We start from the raw sequence: 12,178 nt of genomic DNA, 5'->3' as shown, positions 1-12,178 counted from the left end.
TCTTGATGTTGGGGAATCTCTTATTCCTTGACCTGTGCTTCCTGTCACTGACTCTCAGGGTCTTTCTGGGGACCTAGGGTCCACGATTCATGATCTGCCTATATGTATCACAGACAGTTTCATAGAACAGAATCCAGAAAAGAGCCAGAAAAATCAGATGGGAATGCGGAGTTGTATGAAGGATCCTGTCCTTTGCTCCCTGAGCAGAATTGTAAAAAGATTTGAGGCAGCTCTGCCTTCTCTTTGGGTCCTAAAAAGCAAGGCTATGGGTGACCCCATCCTGCCTTGGGTCCCCCCTTCCTCACTCTCCTGACACATGACCCAGGCACAGGCTCCTGAGACCCCTGTGGGTCTCTCTCCCAGCTCTGCCCACCACACAGTAGACCCTGCTCTGTGCTTGTAGGTCTCTGTGTCTCTCCTGGCTGGTCCAGCCTCCTGCTGGGGCTCAGCCCTCAGAACTGAGGGCAATGTCTACTGCCCTGGAAGACACAGCATGGGATGGAATGGTGTGACTTGGACTCCTCAGCATCCAGGATATCTCTGGAATCATTGAAACAACCACATATTTTTAGAATCTTGGTTGTCTTTTTGCCTTCATGTCAGTCTCCATCAACAGCTCTCCATTCCACCTTAAGGATGAAGATGAACATCCTTGCTCAGGGCAAGGGTTAGGCCCAGTCCTGCTCCAGCACTGCAGACCGCTCAAGAATGAGATTCTGCATCCAGGGATATACAGGCAATGACACCCGTCAGATAGTGCCAAATATAGAGGTCATAAAAATGATGGAGTACATCCAAATATCTTCATAAAACAAACTCTATTTTCCAAAACTCATATTCACAAAATATGTGCCTCTATTAATTAATTAGCAAACACTTATCAGGTCAGTCCCCTCTTTTCCCTGCCCTCCAGGAACTGTGATGTAAGCATAAGGCCACTGAAAAGGTGACCTCACATAGAAATATAGTTCTAATAGTGTATCTTAATATCTTTTCCAGATAATTTTGAATATTTCTCTTAATACTGCACCAAACTTTTACAAATGGAAAGTTCTTAAATATTGGTTGCCATGTGGTCAGAAATAATATCAATAAACTTTTTGGATTCTATTGAATTATAATCAATTGAATTTTCCTGCAATTTGAATGCATCTTTTATTCATACATGATTTTGTAATATTACGCATTGGTCATTTGAAAAATACTGTTACATTGAGTTATGCAGTTCTTCCAAATAATGCCATAGTAACTTCTAAGACAGGATTAAAAACTCACATTCCTTCATATGAGCATTGCTTTTACCCAGGAAAACATGTAAATATCTGCAAGATGTCAGCTCATAGGTGAGGAAACAAATTTTCTAAATTTTGCTTGTGAGCTGAAATTTTGACATGCCTATAAAATTGTGGATTGTTTTCCATGAAGTGATAGGTTCACTTTGTAAACTTTTAAGAAAATTGATTTCAAATGTAAATTTAAATAACAGGGTTTTGTCTGTCAGCCATTTTCTACATTATCATTAAGATTTATTTCTTGTGGCATAAAATTCTCATACTCTATGTATAGTTCAGTTTTCTTATAATATTCCCAGTGTTGGGCAATCATAACCAAGATCTAATTTTAGAATATTTGCATCACCCTAAAATAAACCCAATACACATTAGCATCTGTCCCCATTCCTTTCACCTGCAGATTTTGATGAATACTAATCTACTTTTTTTCTTAATGGATCTGCCTGTTACTGACATTTCACACAAATAAAGTCATCTAACATACATTATTTTGTGATTGGCTTTTTAAAGTTTGCATACTGTTCTCAAGGTTTTTTCACATTGTATAAAATATCAGTACTAAATTCTTCTGAAATTTTCATCAATATTCCATTATATAGATATGCTAATTTTGATCATTTATAAACTCAATTAGATATTTAAGATGTTTCCACTTTGTCGCTATTAGGCAGTCATGATATACATTTTGATACACACACACACACACACACACACGCACACGCACACACTTCCCTGAGTTATGTACCTAGGAAACCTCAGTCACATTATAACTCTATTTTTAACATGTTGAGTAAGTACTAACTTTTTTCTAAAGTGGCTGTCTTTTTAAAAATTCCCACCTGCAATGTTTTGAGTATATTTCTGCATATCCTTATTAACAATTGTTATGATCTGCCTTTTTAAATATATATATCCCAGTGAAACTTTTCGGATTTTTGTTTTTGTTTATTTGTTTGAAACAGGGTCTGGCTCTGTCACCCAGGCTCGAGTGCAGTGACGTGATCTCGGCTCACTACCACATCCCCTTCCCGGGCTCAAGCTGTCCTCCCACCTCAGTCTGAGTAACTAGGACTACGGGTGCATGCCACCAAGCCTGGATAATTTTTGTGTGTATTTTTTGTAGAGACGAATTTCACCCACGTTGCCCAGGATGGTCTCAGATCCCTGGGCTCAAGCAATTCTCCCACTTCAGGCTCCCAAAGTGCTGGGATTATAGGCATGAGTCACCGCACCCAGCCTCCAGTGAACTTTTAAAGATTTAATGACTATTCTTTTTTTAAATGTGTGGTAGAATTAAACGTAAGACACTCACTGGGCCTCAGCTTTTCTTTGAGGTTACTATTATTATTGTTACTAATTCAATCTTCTAACTTGTCAATTCTGATTCTCCATTTGTTCTTGAGTTAGTTTTGGTAGTTTGTGTCTTACGAGGCATTTGTCCCTTTCATCAAAGTTATCTAATTTTTAACATGAGTTTGCTTCTGCTATTCTTTCACTATTTTACTTCTTTATACAAGGTAGTTAGAAATGTCTTCTCTTTTTACTGATTTTAATATTGGAGTGATTTTTTTCTTCAACTCACATTTTTTGTATTAGACCAATTAAAGGTTTGACAATTTTGTTAATCTTTAAATCATCTTTGGTTCTGATATTTTTCTTACTGTTTTTAGAGTTCTCTTTAATTAATGTCTACTCAAATCTTCATTTTCTTCTTTCTGCTTGCATTCATTATATTTCATTGGCCTTTCTGTTTTTCTAGATTTTTAAAGTAGAAATCGAGGTTACTTATTTGAGACCTGTCTTTTTATTAATAGGGGCATATATAACTATAACTGTATCTCTAAACAGTGCTTTTGCTGGGCATGGTGGCTCATGTCTGTAATCTCAATCCTGATGCTTTGGGAGGCCCTTGTAGGAGGGTTGCTTGAGGCCAGGAGTTCAAGACCAGCCTAGGCAGCACAAGGAGATCCCCATCTCTACAAAAACAAAAACAAAAAAACCCACAATACTTTAGTTGCAGCACATAAGTTTAGCATTTAAATTTTTTTTATATATCAAGGCAATTCTTTCACCTATGGTTACTTCCATGGCCTGTGTGACATTTCAGAATATTCTGTTGTGTTAGTCCATTTTATGCTGGAAAAGACAAAAGTCTCATCTAGGAACTGCAGAGACAAACACACCCCGGCAGACACATTGGGTTTACCCCACTGAGTTCTGCATTAAACTTCTGACCGACAGATCTGTAAGAAAATACGTTTCTGTTGTTTTAGGGCACCCTATTAGTTACAGAAGCAATGGGAAATGGATACAAATAGTTTTGGCAAACAGGACCTGTATCGTGGTGTGCTGGGTTTTGAAGACCATCCACAGGCTCCATGACAAACCTCGGGACTCACAGAACTCATAAAAGCTGTTCTCCTAGTTGTGGTTTTTGTTGGTTTATTGTAATGTGATCACTCATGTTAAACATCAGCAGAAAGGCCCATGACGAGGAGTCTGGGAGAAATCAGGGGCAAGCTTCCAAGTGCCCGCTCCAGAGTCTGTGTGGACAAACACTAATTCCCAGCATGTGTGTGTGACAACACGAGTGTAGTGTTTCAACCAAGGAAGTTACATGAGGCCTTGATGCGCAGGACTGTCAATGGGGGTCACGCATGTAGACATGCAGGGATGCAGTGTGAACACTTGGACCCAGCAGGCACGAAGCCAGCTGCTCCTCTGACCAGCTCCAGGGATGGCTCTTTACCCACATCCATCCCACTGCTCCCAGCCCTGCTCACTTTGCTCCTTGTGAGGTGCATGAGAGGGTGGAAAAGCTGTGGTGTTTGCGGAGCCATTCTTGTACTCTTCCCTCAATAAAGGCCATTTTGTGTCAAGACCATGTGACTTTGTGGTGTTTGCATTTGTAGGTGATACCCAGTGAGGAAAATGGCTTCTCTTGAATGTGAGCTTTTGGTAGCGTGGACCACCTGAGCCATTCTGGGGGAAGGAGGCACCCCCTTTATGTTGGTGGAAGCTTTATTGGTTGAAATCGTCACTGCCAAACTGGTGAGGGGAATATGTCGAACATCTCAGAAGTCCAGACCCTTTGAAGTACTTGAGAACATTAATGAAACAACAGAACTGATCTCTTAGATGCTCGTCTCTATTATGAAACTTCTTTTGAGTTCTAAATTCAAAAAGAAAGTGGAAAAATACATCCTTTTCAGTCTGCTTTTTTATGGATGGAGCATCCTGGCCCTTTAGGTCCAAAGCCAGTCATCAGGCAACCCCTGCCAAGGACACATTTATGGAAATATTGAGCTCATTTGCCATCACAGAAGGGACTTTTCTGAGGACTAAATCTAAACTGGGGCATGAAGCGCCCCACAAAGACGGTCACCACTTTGCCACACTTGTCTATGTGGCCTCTTGATGTTAGTGTCCTGACTGGGAGGGCAAAACTTCCCTGCACCTCAGTCATTTTTCATGGACTGAGGAATGCAGGTGGGTTTGACACAGGAGCGAGTCCTAAGAAAAGAATGTCCCAACTTTATTCCTCAGCCTGAGGATGTCAATAGGAATAGGACAGACTTTGCAGCCTCTATATATCTTGTTCCAGAGACAAGAGACCAGAAAACAGACCATACTTTTACCCATGGCTGAAATAGGCCTTCCAAAATGGAATCCCAGGAAATCTACTTCTGGATAGTACAATACGTTATTTGCTTAGGATGATAATATAGGTGACATCATTCAAACGGAAATTTGGAAATGATCCTTAAAATTGCAAAATCTTGTCTTTTGTGACATCAGACATCTCCTTGGATAGGAAAAAATGGCTGGGACAAGGAAACCCATAGGGAAGAATTTTTGGGAACTGTGCTCACCTGTGCAGGTGCTTAGTCCCTTTGGGGTCTCTGTATCAAACTTAGTTCCAGCACCCCGACACTGTTTGGATCAGGTGGGTGGTGGATTACATTAATCAGGGCAATCAAGTAAGGAACTGGGTTTCACTGCAAGAGTTTTTTTTTTTTTTTTCTTTTTTTCAAAACTGTGAAATTTGGGGCTTGGATAGACTTAGAAGATTTACAATTTAAGGGGGAAAAAGGACTCTGAAAAGCAGACTGTGACTGTAGCTGGTAATAATAATAAAGTAAGAGGTAATAGAAGTCTTCTCACCACAAACCATAAGAGGAAGGACACAATAATAAAATACAACACTTTAGAACACCAGAAATTAGGCCGCTCATGACTGTGATCCCGGAGATAGAGTGAGAATGAGGCCAGCCCTGTGATCACCCTGGTGTTCTGCCTGAAGCAATTCCCAGACTATACCTCAAGTGGTAAGAAGAACAGGCTGGTCTCGTGGCACTGATTTCAAATCTTACAGCTGAAATGATTGGTATATCAGCAGCAGAAGAGGAGAGAAGAGGGAGCCAGGCAGAGAAAGGGCCCCACATATATGCATATGGTCCCCTGGCCTTCAGATGCATTTTAAGAAATGTAAATATAATTAAACTTCATAAAGTAAGCAGAAAACTGCTATCAAAGAATTAACTTCCATTGGTGGATAGTAACCCAATAAATGACTAGAGCTCAGATGAAACAGAGACTTCCGGGTTTTCACCCACCAGAGTGGAAAAAGCCTATTGAACCCAGCAGCTGAACGGTCAGGAAGGCTAAACTAGATATAGCATATAGGCTCCCTTAGAACAACTGTTAGGAATAATGAAAAGCAATCCTCTAAAGGATCAAGCTGAAAGTCACACAACAGTACAGGACAAATCATAGTAGCATTAAAAGAAAGACCATAAATCAGCCAGGCGCGGCAGTTCACGCTTGTAATCCCAGCACTTTGGGAGGCTGAGGCGGGCGGATCACGAGGTCAGGAGATTGAGACCATCCTGGCTCACACAGTGAAACCCCGTCTCTACTAAAAAACACAAAAAATTAGCCGGGCATGGTGGCAGGCGCCTGTAGTCCCAGCTACTCGGGAGGCTGAGGCAGGAGAATGGCGTGAACCCGGGAGGCGGAGCTTGCAGCGAGGCCACTGCACTCCAGCCTGGGTGACAGTGCGAGGCTCCGTCTCAAAAAAAAAAAAAAAAAAAAAAGGCCATAAGTCAGAAATTTGCAACATAATGTTAAAATAATCCAGACTGCATAAAAGTAATTAGATGTTTAAAGAAGCATAAAAATATATTTTTATCTCTGGGGAAATTTATTTGATTTATATTATTTTATATAATGTACATATTAATATACATTATATATGAATGATTTATATACATCTTATTTGTATTTATGTTATATACTTACAATTATATTTATATCAATAATATTATAAATAAATATCAAAATATTTGTTATATATCTGGGGTACTGCAAATTAAAATACCAAGACAATAGGCTCCTATTAGAAAACTTAAAATTCAATATACTGACAATAGCAGATGCTTTACAGGATGTGAAGTAACAGGAATCCATGCATTGCTGTGAGAAGTGAAAAATGCTGTGGCCACTTTTGAAAACAGGTTAGCAGTTTCTGACAAAGTTAAACAAATTCTTAACATGCAATTCAGAAACAACATTCCTAGATATTTACCTGCATGAGATACTTGCATCACACAAGAACCTGCACAGAAATGTTTATAGCTGCTTGGAAGACAATTGCCAAAACATGAAAAGAATGAATGTGTCCTTAAATAGGTGAATGGGATACACAAGCCCTGATAATGCATACAGTGAGATGTCATTCTGCAAGAAAAAGGCGTTCTAAGGCCACAAGAAGACATGGAGGAAGACTATATGCATATTGCTAAGTGGAAGAAACCAATCTGAAAAGGCTGGAATTGTGAGGAAGGCAGTAGGGAGGGGCATGAGTCCTGAGCACCAGCCCGGGCCCAGGGTCCACATGTCTCCTGAATCCACCAGATGGCGCTGTGACCTAAGCACCTGCTCACCTGCTCAAGCTCCCCAGCTCCGCAGATGTGAGCCCCTTTCCCCCTGCATCTGGCAGGTGTTTCTGTGCCCTCTCTGGGTCCCCTCCTTCCTACAGTCTTTCTTTTCCTCAGCTGAAGATCGTACTGAGGTCGAAGGTGGGGCTTGCACCACCTCTAAAATGGGAAAGATTTGCATGGGGATTTCCCACCCTGAGCATTATAGTGAAAGATAAGAAGGGCTGGTGGCTCCTTCCTGGCTGTGGCTCAGGAAGCAGAGCCTGGAGCGTCTCCACCATGGCCTGGGCTCCACTCCTCCTCACCCTCCTCGCTCACTGCACAGGTGGCTGCCCGCAGGGAATTCAGGGAGGACTCCTGGATGTCACCTGGGATGATGACCTCTGCCTTCTCCCTGGGAACCAGCCTGACCTGTCCTCACTGATCTCTGTTTTGCTTCCTCTTGCAGGGTCTTGGGCTGAGGTTGTGTTCACTCAGCCCCATTCTGTGTCGGGGTCTCCGGGGCAGACGGTCACCATCTCCTGCACCCGCAGCAGTGGCAGCATTGACAGCAGCTTTGTGTACTGGTACCAGCAGCGCCCGGGCAGCGCCCCCACCACTGTGATCTACAATGATAACCGAAGACCCTCTGGGGTCCCTGATCGGTTCTCTGGCTCCATCGACAGCTCCTCCAACTCTGCCTCCCTCACCATCTCTGGGCTGAAGTCTGAGGACGAGGCTGACTACTACTGTCAGTCTGATGACAGCAGCGGTTATCACACAGTGCTCCAGCCTCATGGGGAAGTGAGACAAAATCTCCCCAGAATGTCCCTACCTTGATCTGCCCTCAGCCTGTCCCCACCAGTGAGGGCTGAATTTTCCTGTCCCTGCTTGAACTTTGGAGTTAAACTTTTGTTTATAGTTCTTGTATTTTCTTTCCAAAACACAAATATTTTCTCCCAAGACTTGACAGGTGATCCTCTAATCCCTTTGTGATTACTTCATGGAACACACGTAGTTCAAAACTGTGTTTCTAAACAGCAGTGCTATTGACACTGTGGGCTGGATCATCCCTTGTGATGAGGGAAGCTCCCTGCATTACAGTTCATTTAGAAACATCTTTTGTGTCCACAAGTCAGACGCCAGTAGCAACCTGCTCCCTGTCATGACAAACAATAATGAATCACTATTTCCCTATATGCCCAGGGAGGGTCACACTAGTTTGAAAACAGGAGAATGTGGAAAAGCTGCATCTATTAAGAAGGCTTTGGCAGGGAATCCCATTTGTACCATTCAGCTGGACGTGAGGCTGGAGGCATTAGCTCTCTGCTTCTGCTTTCCCATCTGGTAGGAAAACAGGTGCCTAGAACTCAAATTACGGTCTCCGTGGATGGATCATGTTCTGCGCAAAATGGGGTCAGAAAATCCATTACCTATTCAAATGGAATCTTCTCTCACCCACTGTGGAGTATAACTTTTGGCAAACCAGATGTGCCATAAATACTTAAAATTTTTAGAGAAAGTTCATGAAAATATATAGACCTATCTTTATTTATTCTTCCAGGGAGTACTTCTCAAGCACAGGATACAAAGATGAATAATAATCTAACACAGGTTCTTGTACCCTCGGAGTTTAGATTTTAGAGTATATGAGACGACAAACGAGCAGTCACAGAGCTGAGTGGACAGTGATGTCCTTCCTTTTCCCATAGGGCTGGATCAAATTTGGTCCCACCTCTATTTTTTTACCCTCGAATCTACAGTGTCCAGTACACCCCCACTAACTGCATGTGGATGTCTAAATTTAAATTACCTGAGTGAGATTAAAAATTATATTTCTCAGTCCCACCAACTGTGTTTTAATTGCGTCATTAACTCACGTGCCCCGTGGTTCCCATGCCAGAGTGCAGACACCGGACATTCCCATCATGGCAGAGGATCTTACTGGACGGTGCTGACTTGGACAATTTACTTAGCATAACTTTACCTCTGTTTCCTCACCTTCAAAATGGGAATAAAGTAAAACTCTAACTTAAAACGGGCAATATCCCTCTTTGTTGGAGATGCATGTCATGCCTTCTCACCCTGCTGTCCTCAGGCTTGGCCACGTGACTAGCTTTGGCCAACGAGATAAACAGACAGGACATGGGTCATTTCTGAGCAGGAGGCAGGAGACAGGCTGGTGCTTTTCCAAGTTCTCCTGTCTCTCCGACATGATGTCATCAGGGTTCTCAGGAGAATTTGGTTTGCCAGCCCACATCCTGGAATGAAGATGGAGTAAACCAGAGCCACAGCCAATCATTGCCTGGGACAGCAAGGGGTGCCATGCAGCAGTTCCTTCAGAGGTCTGATGGGTGTGCTCTCAGTGGGAACCAGCCATCTGGCTCCTAGTGTGGGTCCTACTGCCTGGTGTTCCCTGGAGTCCCTGGGGAGGGCCAGGCCAGGTATTTCCCATCTTTCATTTTTCTTTTTTCTTTCTTTTTTTTTTTTTTTTGAGACGGAGTCTCGCTCGGTCGCCCAGGCTGGAGTCCAGTGGCGCGATCTTGGCTCACTGCAAGCTTCACCTCCCGGGTTCATGCCATTCTCCTGCCTCAGCCTCCTGAGTAGCTGGGACTACAGGCGCCTGCCACCTCGCCCAGCTAGTTTTTTTTTGTTGTTGTTGTTGTTTTTTGTATTTTTTAGTAGAGACGGAGTTTCACCGTGTTAGCCAGGATGGTCTCGATCTCCTGACCTCGTGATCTGCCCGTCTCGGCCTCCCAAAGTACTGGGATTACAGGCTTGGGCCACCATGCCCGGCCTCCCATTTTTCATTTTTCAAATAAACACCCTAAAATGACAGATTTAGGGCTCAGGCTTGGGCTGAGACAGTCAGGGGAAGAATAGATTTGCAAGAAGGCCACTTCCCTCCCCTCAGGTATGGGCAGGAACAAAAGCAATTAGAGGTGTTCTGTCTGTGCAGAGAATCTCAGAAGGTAGAGCCCAGTAGTGCCCTGCCATGGCTTGGACCCCTCTCCTCCTCTCCCTTCTCACTCCCTACAGAGGTGCCCGACCCCTCAGATTCTAGGAACATGGCCCAAGGAGGACACAGGAGCTCTGCCCTTCCCCAGGTGCCCAGGCTATGCTCTTGGCTGGAACTCCAGAATCACCCTCCCCGTGTCCGTCTCTTCTTTACTCCAGGTCCTGGGCACAACCTGGGCTGACCCAGGAAGCCTTGGTGTTAGGGTGTCTGAGTCAGATGGTCACCATCGCCTGCACTGGGAACAGCAGCAACACCGGATACAATGGGGCTGACTGGTTGCAAGTTTCCTGGTGCTGCCTCCAAACTCCTCATATATGGTAGCACCGATCAGCCCTCAGGGATTCTGGCTCCATTCTCAAGCTCTCATTCAGGCAACAGAGCCTCCTTGACCATCTGCAGCTCAGCCTGAGGATGAGACTGACTATTACTGCTCAACTTTGGGCAAAAGCATGAACACTCACACAGTGCTCCAGACACATGGAAAACTGAGACACAAACCCGCCCTCTGCCTCCCTGGGTTGTCAGTCACTCACTGTAATAGCCTGTGAACAACAGCAGCGGAAGGATCCATTTCTCTGTCACCTTTTCCCTAAGAATTGAGGGGTCTGATGCTGTTATGTCAGCCATCACTTAGTGTAGACTACAACAAGGCCCACTCTCGCCCTGTCCTCACAGGTCCACTAGAACGCCAGGAGCTGTGGCACTCCCCTTGGTCTCTGGTGAGGAAATTGTCTCTCAAGCACACACCCAACTTTGCAAGCCATAGTCTAGGCACATGGCAGACCACAGTGGGATGAAGAACTTCACGTCTCCAAAAAGTAGGCCTGGCCCTTGCCCATGGCTCCTGAGATGCCTTCTCTAAGCCCCCAAGGACTCTCCTACCTGTTAGGAGTTTCTGTGTTTGCTTGGAGACCTAGGACTGGTCAGATGGTGACAGCATTATGTGATACAGGCTGGGGGCTTTGGCCCAACCCCAAGGGCTTTCTGAATAAAGAGCCAAAAATAAAAATAAAGATTATGATAAAGGAGATATGTCAAATTATTTATACTTATTTAATCTTGGTGATGTGTGTGAAGATTCAATATAATATTCTATTTATATACATGTTAAATTTTTGTTTTTCTAAATGCCTCAAATAGAGTTTCTAAATTCATTCCTCTTATGGCACTTTTATATTCACTGTTATTGATTTCTAGTGAGTTTTTAAATTGGCAAATTACATAGTTTATCGGTTAGAAATCATTCAGGATAAATAAAAATTCTTAAGATTAAGCACCAATAAGACAATACTAGATTATAGTCAGCATATTAGTTATCTATTACTGTGTAACGAGCAGCTTAAAACAACCCAAATTTATCACTTCACCGTTCCTGCGGGTCAGGAGTCTGGGTGTGGTTTAGTTGAGTCTCTTGCTCCAGCCTCACAAGGCTGCGGTCAAGATGCCAACTGGAGCTGCAGGCTCAGCTAAAGCTTGACTGAGAAACGTCTGCATTCAAGACCAGTGGTTACTGGCAGAACTCAGTTCCTCGAGGCCTGCTAGAGCCAGGGCCTTAGTTTACGGTGATTGCTGGTGGGAGGTCACTCTCAGTTCCTACTACATGGCCCTCCCCAGCGTGTTCACGTGCTTCCTCCAAGCCAGTAAGGGGAGGTTTCCTGGCAAGAAGCTGCTACAATCTTTTGTGATATAATTACATATATTCCATCATTGTCATCATATTCTATTTATTAGAAGTCAGTCGTAGGTCCTGCTCACACTCAAGGGGATGAGATTCCTGGTGAACCTTTACTTTGAAATTATAAATCTCTCAAAAACACAGATCCCATTTACGTGAACTATATTAGCTGAACTCGGTGCTTGCAATCAAATGTTGTAATAAACATGTGTGGACTCACAGTGAAACATGAATGGCAAAGACCAGACTCATGCGCTCCACAGGGGCAATCAGG

At 43.5% G+C, this 12,178-nt stretch overlaps 1 gene segment (V, D, J or C); it reads left to right on the top strand.

Moving 5' to 3' along the window:
- Positions 1-7,462: 7,462 nt before the first annotated feature.
- On the top strand, positions 7,463-9,242 carry LOC119618184 (immunoglobulin lambda variable 6-57-like). The segment is given in 2 exon segments: positions 7,463-7,556; positions 7,680-9,242. Coding segments are annotated over 2 exon segments (417 nt in total).
- The last annotated feature ends 2,936 nt before the right edge of the window (positions 9,243-12,178 follow it).

Source organism: Chlorocebus sabaeus, chromosome 19, assembly GCF_047675955.1.
Source record: "Chlorocebus sabaeus isolate Y175 chromosome 19, mChlSab1.0.hap1, whole genome shotgun sequence".
Lineage (NCBI taxonomy): Eukaryota > Metazoa > Chordata > Mammalia > Primates > Cercopithecidae > Chlorocebus > Chlorocebus sabaeus.
This window is presented reverse-complemented; position numbering and strand designations above follow the sequence as displayed.